Genomic DNA, 17027 nt, shown 5'->3' on the forward strand with positions numbered 1-17027 from the left:
TTTTAGCATACTTTTCTCAATAATTGATAGATGAAGCAGACAAAATAGCAAAGGTAAAGAAATCTGAATAACACAGTGAATAACCTTGGCCTTAATGGAGATAGCATTCTGCATGCAAAATTAGAGACTATACATTTTAATCAAACATACATGGAAAATTTGCATATGGAAAGTTATCATGTACTAGATCTTAAAGACTGAACAAATTTCAAACAGGTATAATATAAGCCATGATCTTGGTGTATAACAACGAGTTGGAATTTAATTATAAAAAGATAAATTTAAAAACGTTGTGAATTTAGAAATTAAAAAAAACCCCACACACTGCTTAACAATTCAAGGATCAAAGATTAAAATACTTAAAAATTGAATAACAATGAAAACACTACCTATTGAAACTTGTATGATGCAACAAAAGTAGCACTTCAAAGGAAAGTCATTGCTTTAAAATTTTACATTAGCAAAGTAAAAAGAATAAAAATTTTATGAGCTATGTACCTATTTTAAGAGGCTAGAAAGGAGAATAAATCCTAAGACAACAGAAGGAAAAAGATAATGATAACTATACCAGCTGTCTTTTGGTTAAATGTCCTTTTCTGTCTCTCAACTTTCCATTTTTCCTGGGTCCTTATGATTTAGGTGGATCTCTTGTAAACAGCAAGTAGCTGTGTTTTTAAAAATCTGACAATCTGTCTTTTTAATAGTCAAGTCTATCAACCTTAGCAATTGATATATTCAGACTGAACTCTACCATCTTTTTATTTCTCTTCGGTTTTCTTTCTCTATGATTCATTCTCATTTTTTCTCTGGATTTTTTGGTTTGTTTTCCCTTATTCCATTTCTTGTCTCTCCTCTCTTGGAGGTTCCACACTCTATTTCTATTCTTTTAGTCAGTTCCAACTCTCTCCTCCTGACTTACATAATATTACTATCCGGCATTTCCAGGAGTCTTTTTTTTTTTTTTTTTAACTACACAAATAAAGACACTGAAATTATTTCATACTGACAACACTGACTTGGGTCAAGGTCCACATTTACCATTTCATTTGTTCAATATTCTTTGTTACATTTCAGAATACTAGTCTTCTGGGATCATTTTCTTTTTACTTGAGGTACATTCTTTAGAATTCCTTTAGAGGAGGGTTTCTCAAACTCAGTGCTGTGAAATTTCAGATAATATAATTATTTGTTGTGGGGGATTGTCCAGTGCATTTTAGGATGTTTAAGGGCATCCTTGGCCTCTAGTCACTAGATGCCAGTAGCATTTCCAATAGTGACAATCAAATATGTCTCCAAACATTTCCAAACATCCCTTGGGGGACAAAATTGTCCCTAGTTGAAAACCAAGAGCTTAGAGCAAGTCTCGCGGTAAAAAGCGTTGTTGGCTTTTACTTATCTACGATTGTCTGTATTTTCCCCTTAATTCCAAGTGTTTTGCTAAACACAATTCTAGGATAATAAAATTTTTGCAAATACTTTAAGACATTATTTGTTTTGTTATCTGTTTGTTGAGAATTCTATCATTCTGTTGTTCCTTTGATGATGTTTTTTCTCTCTGCTGCTTTCAAGATCTTTTCTTAGGTGTCCTGCAGCTTCATTAAGATACGTCTAGGTGTAGTATTTTTTTGTTCACAAACACCCTTCACCTGTTTCTAATCTACTGTTTAACTCCTTCTTATTTATTTATTTATTTATTTATGGCTGCATTGGGTCTTCACTGCTGCGCGAAGGCTCTTCTCTAGTTGCGGCGAGCGGGGGCTACTCTTCGTTACGGTGCACGGGCTTCTCATTGCGGTGGCTTCTCTTGTTGCGGAGCATGGGCTCTAGGAGTGTGGGCTTCAGTACTTGTGGCACATGGGCTCAGTAGTTGTGGTTCACGGGCTCTAGAGCACAGGCTCAGTAGTTGTGGCACATGGGCTTAGTTGCTCCACGGCATGTGGGATCTTCCCGGACCAGGGCTCGAACCCGTGTCCCCTGAATTGGCAGACGGATTCTTAACCACTGCACCACTAGGGAAGCCCCCCTTTTTTTTTTTTTAAATGTAACCATACTTTTAATAAAACCCCACTGAACACCACCATGCATGACGCATTGTGCTAGAAGGTGAGACTACAACATGAAACAAGATGGTCTCTGCCCTCAAGAATCTTCCAGATGTGGGCAGGGACTAATTACCACAAATGTAGTGGCTTAAAGCGATATCCATCAACTTCCAGTCTCTGGTCTGGCATGTAAAGAGATTAGAAGTCTTCACTCTGTCCTAACCAGTAAAAAGCTGAACAAACTAATCATCAAATCTTCTTAAATCTATCAGAGAATTGAGGTCACAGGGCAAACTGCTGACCCCAAAATTAGAGACATGGGCAGATACAGAGTCAAAACTTACTGGAGCAGAAACTTCTGTGGGAACCAATGCCAGGGTAGGATACTTTGCTGCCTGCCAGAAAAAAACCTCTGGTTTTAAAATTCTCATGTGAGGGTCTCCCTGGTGGCGCAGTGGTTAAGAATCCGCCTGCCAATGCAGGGGACACTGGTTCGAGCCCTGGTCGGGGAAGATCCCACATGCCGCGGAGCAACTAAGCCCGTGCACCACAACTACTGAGCCTGTGCTCTAGAGCCTGCGAGCCACAACTACTGAAGCCCGCGAGCCACAACTACTGACGCCCGAGCGCCTAGACCCTGTGCTCCGCAACAAGAGAAGCCACAGCAATGAGAAGCCCGCGCGCTGCAACAAAGAGTAGCCCCCGCTCGCCGCAATTAGAGAAAGCCCTCGCACAGCAACAAAGACCCAACGCAGCCAAAAAGAAATAAAAATAAAACAAATTTATAAAAAAAAAAAATCTCATGTGATTTGGTTCAGATAACCCAAATAGTCACCCTTAAAAGGCCAAACTATCTTTTAACATAATCTAATCATGGGAGTAAAATCCCTTAAAGTAACAGTTCTACAGGTTTGGTAGGAAACCTTGGGGCTGTTTTATAATTTCGCCTACCACAACTATGATGGCAGGCTGATAAGATACCTTGGTAAAGGGAGGTCTGGTGGCTTTCTTTGACTTCCTTAATAGTAGAGAGTACTGAGTTTGAGGAAAGAGGTTTTAGGATGAAGGAATTTGATTGACAGCGTTATGGGCTCAGCAGTCTGGGAATTAGAGCAGAGGAGGAGGAGTTTGGTTTGAGGTTCTTTTGGGTAAGCTGGGCAAAAAAACCACAGGTCAAGGGAGATAACAGGCTTAACTGATGGACCGCAGACTGTAGGCCAGAAATAGAAGACAGAGAAACCTGGAGTGAGGGAGAAGGGACAGGAGTTAACTTGCAGGGGCTACAGTGGATGGAGAGATTCCCGTTAAAGCAGAAAGTGGAGAAAGGCTTTAGTAAGAGGTTAAACATTTAGATCAGTGGTTCTTCAAATCTGGTCCCCAAACTGACAGCATCAGCATCATTTGGGAACTTGTTAGAAATGCAAATTCCACAGTCCGTTCCAGAATTGGTACAATAAATCAGAAATTCTGAAACTAGGAGTACGGCACGGGAATCTGTTTTAAAAAGCACTCCAGGTCATTTTAATGCACCATAAGCTCAAGAATCATTGACATTATTCTTCCATATTGTAATAGAATATGTTTATCATGAATGGGACTCCAGCAGGAGAAGGAAAATTCCTGGAAGGAGAATTTTCTGCTGCATGCTGAGCTAGAAATGCCAAGGATAAGTGTAAGGCATTGCTTGAATTAAATGGACTTAGGGTTTTCAGGAAGAACAAGTCCTCGGCCATTCCAGCCAATTGTGTTATTGAGATAAACTTTCCAAGGGCAAGACTAGGAGCTGTTACTGAGGAAAACTGGGAAGGAGTCAGCCTGGCCCGCATTGGTTATTCTTTAAAGAGGGGGGAATCCAACCCCTAGGAAAAAAGGCAGGAAGTGGGGACAGTGAGTTCCTGGGACCCTGAGTGATGAAAACAGCAAGAGACTCTGGTGGAGAGGGAAGACACTTGCTCATGAGCAAAATCTGGCTCCACTTTGGCTCAGCAAGAACAGACGCCCTCTCCTAGCTGCAGGCACCATCCCAACCTGCTGAGCTGCCTCAGCTGCAGCAGTCAAAGCCAGGAGTTCTCGTGTAGGCTGTGCTTAGCCAACAGGATGAGGATATATTTGGGGATGTGGGTAGCTGACCCAGTACAGTAACTCCTATATCCTTATAAGTTTTCTGAATCAATTATTCTGGGGATAATAATAATCATGGGACAATGGCAATAAGCGCTAAGGAAGTTAAAGACATGATTGTTCATTGTTATTATAGGGTAGCCCTTCCCCCTAAAAAACTCAACCAAACATGACAGGGATTTATGAACTCAAGACTTATGTGGGCAGCAAAGACCAACATGCTTTACACTGCTGATTTAAAAAATGAAAAAAACAATGCAGATAAATGTGTATGGTATGCTAGTATTTGTGTTAAAAAAGAGAAAAAACATTTGCTTGTGATACACAAAACATTTCTGTATGACTTCACAAGAAACTGGTAAAATGGGTAGCCATTGGGAAAGGGAACTCAGTAGCTGGGGAAGAGAAGAGGAAAGTTTTTCATGATTAAACCTTATATACCTTTTATAATTTTTTTTTTGACCGCACCTCGTGGCTTGTAGGATCTCAGTTCCCCTGACCAGGGATTGAACCTGGGCCACGGCGGTGAAAGCGCCGAGTCCTAACCACTGGACAGCCAAGGAATTCCCCTTATATACCTTTTAAATTTGGACCATGTAAGTATATTGTTATGATTCAAAAATAAATGAGTATTTTTTAAATAAATAAAATAATGAGCTTTTATCCTCAGCAACAGAGGAAAGTCAAGCCTGAAATCTAAGGGCATTAAGTAGCCCCACCATGGAGGGTGGAAGCTGTGGCAGCACCTGGAGGAGCTTCCTCAGAGATTCCCTTAGTCTGGCCACCCTGCCAGAGGCATTTCTAAGGAATCAGGACCCACAGTGATCTGCAGGGAGGAGAACAATGAGAAAAGCTTTCCAGCCTGAAATCAGCTGCTGTCCAGAGCTAGCACCTGGCAAGATACAACTCACTCTCCTGTGGCGGTCACATCTTTACTGGAAGGTAGGTGAGAATTCACACCTGTGACACCAAATCTCCTCTCTCGGTGTTTCTCTTTCCTATTCCTCTCTGATTCCACATTCCTCTGATCTTTGGCCACAGTGTTTGATTTTTGAGAAGAGAATGTTGAACAAGTCAAGCTCTTGTCATTCTGAGTCTGAACTCTCATTTGACTTAGAAGACTTATGCTTTCGTTTTTTCTTCTTTTTCTTATGCTTTCCTTTCTTCTTTTTCTTGTGTTTCTCTTTACATTCTGAGGAACTGGAGCTGCTCCCATCTTCATCTGATGTTGAATCCTCCAGTAACTGTTTTAACTGTTGTATCCTTACATCCTTTTCATGTCTTTTATTCTCTCGTATGATGTCATACATGGGATCTTCATGTGCTACTCTGAACTGTTCTAACTTTCGGTTGCCTTTGATAAAAAAAAAGGGCATTCTTTGTCGCCTGTTTGGTGACCATATCGTTTACAGCACCAACACTGCAGGACTTTGACTTCTTTCCCCAGTGGCATCCAAAGTCCTTTGGTTGGTGCGTGGGCCAGAAATTCCCTGGCATGTTCATTGCCTGGGACATCTGGTATACAGTCTTCTGGCTTAGTCTCATCTTCCTTGATAAGCCCAGGAGGAGGTTTTTCATAAAAGGACTCCAGGTGCTTGAGCTGCTGCAGCTGCTGTGCGTCGTGCCGCCGCCGCTTCAGCTCCTGCTCCGGAGGCTCCCGCGGCCACCGTGCGCCCCCGGCACCCGAGCCGTCGCACCCGGGCTGGGACGACATTGCGGCCCCATGCGGGGCTGCGAAGCCTTCATTTTAAAAATATCAGCAACTATTTGTTTTCCTTCGCTTTAAACAGTCTTTCATTCCTGAGTACCACGCTCATCTTCCTGCATCCTCCATTGATTTAGACATTTAATAGTGTTATATCCCAGACTCAACAGCACTTCATCCCTCTTGAGGGTTACAGGAGGAAAGGAGGCCCAGCTTCAGCATACTACTTCCCTGCTGTTCAGTAGCACTGTAATATTGTTGCTATAAAAATCTGACTTTATAACTATCCTGCCCCATCCCACTGCCCGCTGGTCTAAGCCACCTCCTCACAGCTCTGGCTTCCCTTGCTGCAGCCCTGGAACCTCTATGTTTGGGGCTTCTCTAGTCTCAAGTTTCAGGTGCAACTACCCTAACTTTCAAACACTTTGGTTCTGGAGGTTTCTGGCCCAACTTCCACTTGCTTGCTTGATTTTGGGGGGTGTGGGGGGTGGAAGAATGTCCCTGGAGACTTTGCCTGCATTTATGAAACCAATGATGCCCTCCAGATTGTCTTACCCAGGGTCTACTTGTGGTGGTGTTTTGGAATGGGAGGGTCCAACAGAGCTCCTGGTCAATTAGGAAAGGTCAGGGTTTTCTAGGCAAGGAGCAAAGCTCTCATCAGAAAGGCATGGATCAACCAGGTATGAAATCAGGAGTGGTCATACTGAAGGGCATGGATCAATTCTTGGTCTGAATATCTTGGAAATCATGCTGCTTCAGATGTACAGCCTTCAGAAGTCTGGGTCACTACTATGACCCTAGGAAATCCCAAGTGGAATGGAAATTCTGGTTTCTGAATAGCAAATAACCTTTACTCTGCAAGAACTAAAAACCAAACCCATATCCTAGGGCTGTTTTAGAATTATCCAGAATCCTAAGATTCCTTCGGAGGATACCTACTGAGACTGGCCTCAGTAATGCTTTGAATTAAACAGCCCACCAGATCACTATTGTGCTTCTTTTCTCTCATTTTACCAACCATATAATGCTGATATTATTGGGAAACTTACTGGTGTTTCATTGTACAATTCAAACGAAAACTGACAGGAGTGCCATTGGCTCTACCGAAAATTTCAGATTTCCATTTGTTATGGCATACTTTTTTTGCAAGCCAAAAAAGGGTATACCAAATGCTCTTTATAAGCATTTTATTGTTGTGGTGCTATTATTTCTATAATGTTGCTTTTTTTCAATTACCACTTACGCTACAACTTGGGCTTAGCTAAGATAAACCTCAGATTCCTCCCTGAGACTCCTGAGCTTGTCTAATGGCCTTTGCTGGTCTGAGATAGGCAGAACAAGAGCAGTAAGTGTACTTAATCTCCCTTGGCGCAGGTTTGGGTCTGAACTATGTGACTAAGTGAACATGAAAGGTTGTCTCAAATGTTATAAATTATGTTTTTGATTTTTAGTTTGAATCAAAAGTCAAATAAGAGGGCTACCCTGGTGGCGCAGTGGTTAAGAATCCACCTGCCAATGCAGGGGACACGGGTTTGAGCCCTGGTCCGGGAAGATCCCACATGCCGCGGAGCAACTAAGCCCGTGCGCCGCAACTACTGAGCCTGCGCTCTAGAGCCCGCGAGCCACAGCTACTGAAACCCGCGTGCCTAGAGCCTGTGCTCTGCAACAAGAGAAGCCACCGCAATGAGAAGCCCGCGCACCGCAACAAAGAGTAGCCCCCGCTCGCCACAACTAGAGAAAGCCCGCGTGCAGCAACGAAGACCCAACGCAGCCAAAAATAAATAAATAAATAAATATATATATTAAAAAAAAAAAAGCCAAATAAGAGGCACATGTTACAACTGGTTGCTGTATCTCTCAATTAAGTCTTCTGCTTTCTCTTTTTCTTTGCAATTTATTTGTTGAAGAACCTATGTCATGTGTTCAGTAAAGTTTCTGATGGTCTCCATTTTGATGAGCATGCATGTGATGTTGTTTAACATGTGGCTCTGTTTTCTTCTATTTCCTATAAAATGGTTTGGGTCTAGAGGCTTAACCACATTCAGTATTTTTATGGGCGAGGGAGGAAAACACCTTCAAAGTGGTATTTTGATCTTCCATCAGGAGATACATGTCATCTGGTTGTCTTTCTTTTTGAGATACTAGCAACTGTTGATGATTAATGCTTAGATTCATTAATTTATGAGGGGTTACAAAATGGTGATATTCTGTTATTCTTCCTTAATTTATTAGCTGAAATATTTTTATAAAGAGACATTCCCTCTAATTTACTATTTGGTTACCCATTGGTATAGTTAAAAACAAGATAAATACTTCATTCTTTCTTTTTAGACCAATTCTCAGAATAATAAATTGGTTCACTAGAATACTCCAATGGTGACCAGTTTTTTATGAACTCATGAATTTAAATACTGGATATGTTTCAAATCAAATTCTTTTTCTGCATCTATTAAGATAATTATATGATGTTTTTCCTTCAATATGTTAATATACTAAATTATATAAATTGATTTTTAATGATAAACCAACCATGTATTTTTAGCAGAAACCCAACTGGTCACAGGAGTAATTTTTAAAAATACAGTTGACCCCTGAATAATGCTGGGGGTTATTCGAAGTATAACTTATAGTTGACCCTCCGTATCTGAGGTTCCTCCTCTACATCCGCAGGTTCAACCAACCAGGGACTGTGTAGTACTGTAGGATTTACTATTGAAAAAAATACAAGTATAAGAGGACCAGTGAAGTTCAAACTCACATTGTAAGGGTCAACTGTATATTGCTTGATTCAAATTGCAAATATTTCATTTAGGATATTTGTATCTGTGTTCATAAGTAAAATTTGCCTATACTGTTCTCATACTGTCATTGTTAAGTTTTGGTATCAAGGTTATGCAAGTCTCAAACTGAGTTGGGGAGTGTTTACTTGTTTTTCTGTTCCTTGAGAGAAACTGTAGAAGAGTGAAATGATTTTTCCTTGAATGTTTGGTAAAAATTGTAAAAATGCCAGCGCCCACTGTTCATTTGCTTGCTTGCTTTCTAAAATGTTTTAAATTGAAAATTATATACGCATACACACATAAAAGTTCATAAATCATAAGCCTACAGCTTAATTCTTTATCATGACTGAGTTTCACCCCTCTATACATCTCCTCAGCCTGACCCTGAGTTTTGCAAGAGATCTGATGAGTCAGTGGGAACAGTAGATACAATAAAATAACTTCACTCTGCTGACAGGAAAAGAAAAGCATTTAGAAGGTTTAAAAGATCCTATTATAAACTCCCTTTAGCAGGCAAGGCAACTGAAGCAGTTTTTCAACTACAGTGCCAAATTATCCTAAATGAGGTTTTTACAGAATTTGGCAAGATTTTAATTCAAGCTACCAAAGTTTTTTCTGAGGAACTATATGATGATTAGAAAATATAACAAAAATTATCTTTCACTCTTTTGCAAACTCCATATTTTAAAAAATAAACCAGTAAGGGAATTCCCTGGAGGTCCAGTGGTTAGGACGCCTCACGTTCATTGCCGAGGGCACAGGTTCAACCCCTGGTGGGGGAACTAAGATCCCACAAGCAGCGTGGCGTGGCCAAAAATAAATAAATTGATTAAAAAATAAAAAATAAACCAGTAAGGATTTTGAGGCTGTAGTTAAATGTACTTAGGATGGGAGACAGAGGATGACAGTTATTAACAGCATGAGAAAAAAAGGAGAATATAATTTGACTTAATGAACCTAGGAGATAGACAGGGTAGCAGGATGAACTTACCTAAACTGGATAAATCCCCAGATTTATTTAAAAGTGAGTGCAATTGTAGGTTGCCAAATGAGATTAATGTCTGGAGTAGTCTCTTCGTAAATACTAGGGTTTTTAGCTAATACTGACTGAGAGAATTCTTCAAGATCACATACTATTTTTTTTTTTTTTTGCCTACAATTAGTTAATCTACTATCTTTTACTACAAGTGCTTAATTGGAAACAAAACCCAGCTTAGTAACACTGGAACAGTACCAACTCCTCTGACTGTCCATTTCATTAACTAAGTCCTTCCCTCCCTCCATTACACACGTGTTCCTGCTCAGACGATGAACCACTCTCCAAACATCTCTACCTATCAGGCATGTATCAGAGACAGAAGCAATTTAACAGTGTAGGGGGAAATCTACCAAAATCTTTCGATGAAATCTTAACCATTCCTGGTCCAAATATGAAATTTTTATACAGAGAAGACGAATTCTGAACAGTTTAAATAAACTATCCAATATAAAAATATAAAAAAGAGGGGCTTCCCTGGTGGCACAGTGGTTAAGAATCTGCCTGCCAATGCAGGGGACACGGGTTCGAGCCCTGGTCTGGGAAGTTCCCACATGCCGCAGAGCAATGAAGCCCGCAAGCCACAACTACTGAAGCCCGCGTGCCTAGAGCCCGTGCTCCGCAACAAGAGAAGCCACCACAATGAGAAGCCCGCGCACTGCAATGAAGAGTAGCCCCCGCTCACCACAACTAGAGAAAGCCCGCGCGCAGCAACGAAGACCCAACGCAGCCAAAAATAAATAAATAATATAAATAAATAAATTAAAAAATATATATATATATATATAAAAGAGAATAGTGACAGCCTCAATACCACAAAGCTAAGACCCTGGTGATCACAATTCTAGCTACGTGTTCATGTCAAACCATTTACTTAACAAATATTTATTGAGTGCCTAAGGTGTCAGTGTTCCAGCACATAAACTCACTCAAAGGAATGAGAATTAAGACCAGAAACTTAAGTCCTTAACATAGAAAGAGCAAAAAAGGAGTATCCCAGTTTCTTCAACTAACACTCTGAACCTATAATAAGCAAACCAGTCAAGTACTTTCTCTATTTTGGACTTTTTGATAGCTTATATTTCCCACAGCTGCTCTGCATATATTCTAACCATCAAAAGTTCAACAATGCATAAATCAAAGTAAACATCAAATCGAAAGACACATGAAATAGCTGTTAATATATTTAAAAGTACTTAACTCACTCATAATTAAAGAGGTACAAATAAGAACTAGAGATGCCATTTTCACCTACTAGTTAAAGAAAAAATTTTAAGATTGATAATATCTACTTTTGATGATAGAGAGCTGCGTATGCTTCCACATTCTTCATTGGTGGGTATAAGTTGATATATCTTCTTGAAAATATATATACCTTTTGACCGGGGAATCCCACTGTTAGGAATTTATCCTAAAAATATACTGGCAATGAGAATGCAAGGATATATGCACAAGATGTTCATTGCAACATAATTTGTAACAGTAAAACACCTTGAAATAACTTAAATGCTCATGAATAAAATTACAGTGTAGGAATAAATGAAATTCTATTCTACTACAAACAAAGACATGAGGCAAATCTTTATGTACTGATATGGGATGTCCAAGATAAAATATTAAGTGAAAAAAAGGAAATCACAGAACAGTCTGTATAGTATAACTCCACTGATAGAAAAGGGAAGAAAGATAGTCATAGTATATAATATAAAAATGTGTAATAAAAAATTTCTATAAGAATTCACAAGAAAGTGTCAATAGCAAGTACCTTGGAGGAGTAGAAGTGAGGTTGTGGGGAGAAGACATACTTTAGAAGACCTTTCCTTTTTTTTATATGTACTTTTTGTATTGTCTGAATTCCTCACCAGAGTATGTTTTATTTTTATATTTAAAAAGCTCATCAGTTCTGAGATGTGGAATTCTTGTCAAATTACAAGCTTAGTGCAATTTAAATAAGTGATACCTAGAAGAAACCAATTCATTTCCATAATTTATTTCACAGATAAGGACTGGAACATCAATTTCTTTGGCTCGCTGAATGTCGTGCTTTCAGGAATGAAAATGAAGGTGATCACAAGATATTATAGAATATTATATCTTCTTTTCAAAATTATCTTGGAAAAAAGAAGCTCTAACTCTTACAGACCTTTTTTTAAACCACAGACCATGTAAAATTACTTTTTAATGTAACTAAATTGAGTCTTCACAATCAACTGCAGAAGTAGATTCCTAAAACTTACCAAGTTGGGAATAGAAACAGCAAGAAAAAAAGCTGAGGAGTGAAAAGTAGAAAATGGGTACAGAAAATAGAATTAGAGAAGGGAGTAATGTCTCTTAGTATAAGCAGGAAAAGGGTGACTTTAGAGAAAGTCAGTTCCCACAGGAATACTATACCTAACAGCTGGCTGTTCTCCCCTGTGATGGAGTTCTGACTCGGGTCTGAAAAACAAACAATTGAAAAGAAAAGAAAAATGAATGACCAAAACAAATAATTTCTTAAAAATCAGCAACAAAAGTCAACCAAGGAAATAAGCAAAAAAAAAAAAAAAATTTATGATGCTCAAGAAACATTAAAATAAGGATATTAAAAATAGAACTATTATAAAAAAATAATCCCACAGCTTCCTCAAAAAATAAAACAACAGAATTACAATGTGACCCATGGTATACACCCAAAAAAATTGCTAACAGGGACTCAGATACTTGTACAACAATGTTTACAGCAGCATTATTCACAACAGTCAAAAGGTGGAAATAATCCAAGTGTCCTCCAAAGATGAATGGATAAACAAAATGTGGTACAGATGGTCCCTGATAAGATGGTTTGACTTAAGATTTTTCGGTTTTATGATGGTGCAAAAGCAATATGCATTCAGTTGAAACCATACTTTGGATTGTGAATATATACACACATGTATGTGTGTGTATATATACACATATATGTATACATATATATATATACACATATGTATACACATATATACTTTTTTTTTTTTTTGGCTGCGCCGCACAGCATGCGGTATCTCATTTCTCCAACCAGGGATCGAACCCTTGCACCCCGCAGTGGAAGCGCAGTCTTTTTTTTTTTTTTTAACATCTTTATTGGAGTATAATTGCTTTACAATGGTGTGTTAGTTTCTGTTTTATAACAAAGTGAATCAGTTACATATGTTCCCATATCTCTTCCCTCTTGCATCTCCCTCCCTCCCACCCTCCCTATCCCACCCCTCTAGGTGGTCACAGAGCACAGAGCTGATCTCCCTGCGCTATGCGGTTGCTTCCCACTAGCTATCTATTTTACGTTTGGTAGTGTATATATGTCCACGCCACTCTCTCACTTTGGAAGCGCAGTCTTAATCACTGGACCGCCAGGGAAGTCCCTGGATTTTGAATTTTGATCTTTTCCTAGGTTAGTGGTTTGCAGTACAATACTCTCTTGTGATGCTGGGCAGCGCAGCGAGCCGCAGCTCCCAGTGAGCCACGCAATCAGGAGGATAAACAGCCATTACAACCGTTCTGTTCTCTGCTTCCAGTATTCAATAAATTACATGAGATATTCAACACTTTGTTATAAAATAGTCTTTGTGATAGATGAGTTTGCCCAACTGTAGGCTAATATAAGTGTTCTGAGCATGTTGAAGGTAGGCTAGACTAAGCTATGACGTTCAGTAGGTTACGTGTAGTAAATGCACTTCGACTTAATATTTTCAATTTAGGAAGGGTTTATCAGGACGTAACCCTACTGTAAGTCGAAGAAGATCTATATATATATACAATGGGATATTATTCAGCCATAAAAAGGAATCAAGTTCAGATACATGCTACAACATGCATAAACCTTGAAAATATCACACTATGGGAAATAAGCCAGAAGCAGAACAAATACTGTATGATTCCATTTATATGAAATATCTAGAAAAGGTAAATCGGCAAACTTATAGAGACAGAAAGTAGGTTAGAGGTTACCAGGGGCTGGGGGGTGCGGGGGGGAAATGGGGAGTGGGATGTTACTGCTTAATAAGTTGTAAAAAATTTTCTAAAATAGAACTGGAGGATATAAAATGGCAAGTCTCATCCATGTGCCCTCAGGAAGACAAAACTGAACTAAGAGGCTGATTTCCCATAAATGCCTGATTTATAGAAACAAAATTTTCTCAGATGATGGGGGGGTTGATCAGAGGTTGTCTCATATCAAACTTGGTAAGTTTTGCCAGAAGCATGAATAAGAGATGGCCCAGGTTGGGTTAGTCTCACAAAGTGGGCTGAACTGAGCTTTGTTTGTGTGACTAGACTGATTCTGTCTGCTCAGGAAGTTTTCAAGGCTGGTCTCTGTTTGTTTTTGATTTTAACTGACTCAAACTGAACTCTCCCCTCTTTACATTCCCTGACCATAAATACAACCTACCCCAAACTTTCACCAGACTCACCTGTAGCTTGCTACAGTTTGCTTGCCCCAAATTGCAATTCCTCTGCTATTCCTGAATAAATTCATCTTTTCCAGCTTGCCTCAAGTTTACCTCTTTACTTAGGTCAACAGAGAACAGAGTTTCTGCTTGGGGTGATGAGAAATTTCGGAAATAGTGGTAATGGTTGTACAACATTGTGAATATAATTACTGTCACTGAATTGTGCACTAAAAAATGGTTAAAATGGCAAATTTTGTGTTATATATATTTTATTACAATAAAAAGTTAAACAAATAATCACATAAATTTGGCCAAGCAATATTAGTTCCATAAAGTAGAAGGATGATTCAGGGCCTATGACATGAATTACATTTTCTTTTTAATGACAAAGGAACATGTGGCCATAAGCAGTGGCAAGTCAAGACATAAGTAAAGCACTCATTACTACTAGCAGATATGTTCTGATTTGACTTTAAGATAAAATGACTAAACTGGCTTTTATAAATATCTCTTTCTTCAGTAATCTATAATAAAATTAGTGACAATAAACCAAGTTCCTAATCCAAGAGATACTGACAGTCGCCATTTAACGACCAACCACTTGCTTATTTTAAAGGCCTGGAAAGCATTAAGGGCTAAATATGGAAAAGACTCTGAGCTGCACTTTCCTCAGAGAGTAAATCTTGGGCTTCCCTGGTGGCGCAGTGGCTAAGAATCTGCCTGCCAATGCAGGGGACACGGGTTCAAGCCCTGGTCTGGGAAGATCCCACATGCCACGGAGCAGCTAAGTCCGTGCGCCACAACTACTGAGCCTGTGCTCTAGAGCCCGTGAACCACAACTACTGAGCCCACGTGCCACAACTACTGAAACCCGCACGCCTAGAGCCCATGCTCCTCAACAAGAGAAACCACCGTAATGAGAAGCCCACACACTGCAATGAAGAGTAGCCCCCACTCGCCGCAACTAGAGAAAGCCCACACGCAGCAACAAAGACCCAATGCTGCCAAAAATAAATGAATAAATAAATAAATTTTTAAAAAAAGAGTAAATCTCTTGAGATACTGAGGATTACATCTGGATTCCTTGAATGTGTTTAAGGAATAAAAATAATTTTAGACTGGGGGTCTATGAACAATGGGAAAAAAATTACATCCTCATTTTCACTAACCTCTAATTGAAGTTTAGTATTTTCTCCAAATATGATGTAGGCAACAAATTACATAAAAGTACCAGTGATTTTGTCAACAACAAATATCTGATATTTTCCTATCACATTATAGTTGTTGCATATATCTCATAATATCTTTTAGGTTCCACACTACTTTGAAATTATGGTAGTTACTAGAGGGGCTGCTAGCTTTAAGCAGGTTTAAAGACTGCCAAAGAGGTCCAAGATATAAAAAAGATAAAAAATTACTATTTGAAACAAAATTCAAATAACATTTTCCATGGTGTTTCTAAATATAAAATATATAAATATATATAATTAAATTAAACACTTCAAGCATCCCAGACAGAAAGAACCAATCAGAACACTAAACAAATTCTGATTTCTGATGTATATAGTCTATATTATAGTGGAAGAAATAAGGTAAAAACCTGATTCCTACAACTAAAGTTTTAAATGCTATGTGAGCATTTAATGATATATTTTTAGAAGATTTTCTTCATCTTAATTTGGTTTTAAAAAAGAGAAATTCCGGGCTTCCCTGGTGGCGCAGTGGTTGAGAATCTGCCTGCTAATGCAGGGAACACGGGTTCGAGCCCTGGTCTGGGAGGATCCCACATGCCACGGAGCAGCTGGGCCCGTGAGCCACAACTACTGAGCCTGAGCGTCTGGAGCCTGTGCCCCGCGACGGGAGGGGCCGCGATAGTGAAAGGCCCGCGCACCGCGATGAAGAGCGGTCCCCGCACCGCGATGAAGAGTGGCCCCCACTTGCCTCAACTAGAGAAAGCCCTCGTATGAACCGAAGACCCAACACAGCCAAAAAAATAAAATAAAATAAATAAATAAAGTAGCTATAAAAAAGAAAAAAAAAAAAGAGAAATTCCAAATTTTTAAAAGATATTTTCCCCAACATACTAGGAAAGTGAATTCCCAGTTTTTAATTTAAACTAGTTTTATTTCCTATCTAAATAAAGAATATGGGTTGTTCTTGAACATAAGACAAAAGTAGGACTAACAGTTCTATAGCATGTTAATGTATTAGATCGCTCTCTCTCTCCGCCCCCTCCTGTAGGGGGAAAATTGGGCCCTATCATTATAGAGAAACAGGTACATAATAACATGAAAGGAAGAGTACAGAAAGAATCATATAATTTCAGAACCAGAAGAAACTTGGTCATCATCTAGATCTACTCTAGTGATTCCAAAGGCAAAGTTGCAGGAGAGTTATCAGCATCATCTATTCTTCTCCCTAAAACTATATCCTTCTCAAGATTCTGATTCCCAGATACTGTCACTAATGGGAATGCCTTTATCTCTCAGGTGTGCTTTCAGAACAAAGTTGAGAACCTTGGATTTTAACATCTAAAGTTGAGAAGAATGCTTGGGTTAATGAGTGACCAAAGACATATCACACTACTGACAAAAGAGAAAGGTTGGAGATACAGTCTTTATGTTTGAGAACCTATGTTCGTGTTTCTCAGTACTCTGTAATTCTAATTTTTCTTGCTCTAAAATAAAGTACAATAGCCTAAAACAAGTTATCTGGAATTGCCAGGGAATGTATCTATGAAAAAAAAACAGAAAAACATCTCAGATAACTCAGACAGAATAGGTATGATTTTAGAGGGGGGTATATAAATGACTTTTTTTCTTAAAAAGAATTACCATCTTCTTCTTTTTTTTTTTTTCTTTTATTAACTTTTTCAGGGCTACTATCTTTAAAAAATTTTATTTATTTATTTATTTATTTTTGGCTGCATTGGGTCTTCAT

The 17027-nt window shown here is 39.0% G+C and overlaps 1 protein-coding gene and 1 pseudogene across 3 annotated transcripts in view; both read right to left on the reverse strand.

The window, feature by feature from the left end:
- The window catches only part of SLC12A6 (solute carrier family 12 member 6), an 87599-nt gene that overhangs the window by 30707 nt on the left and 39865 nt on the right, over positions 1–17027 (reverse strand). For 2 of the 3 annotated variants that reach the window (XM_059913711.1, XM_059913713.1), the window contains exon 2: positions 12076–12120. The exons of the other annotated variant lie outside the window; for it this stretch is intronic. In XM_059913711.1, the coding sequence (XP_059769694.1) occupies positions 12076–12120 (45 nt within the window). The remainder of the gene's footprint in view (positions 1–12075; positions 12121–17027) is intronic. 3 annotated transcript variants of the gene reach the window in all.
- Positions 5160–5877, reverse strand: LOC132360523 (retinitis pigmentosa 9 protein-like; annotated as a pseudogene).

Source organism: Balaenoptera ricei, chromosome 2 (genome assembly GCF_028023285.1).
Source record: "Balaenoptera ricei isolate mBalRic1 chromosome 2, mBalRic1.hap2, whole genome shotgun sequence".
NCBI lineage: Eukaryota > Metazoa > Chordata > Mammalia > Artiodactyla > Balaenopteridae > Balaenoptera > Balaenoptera ricei.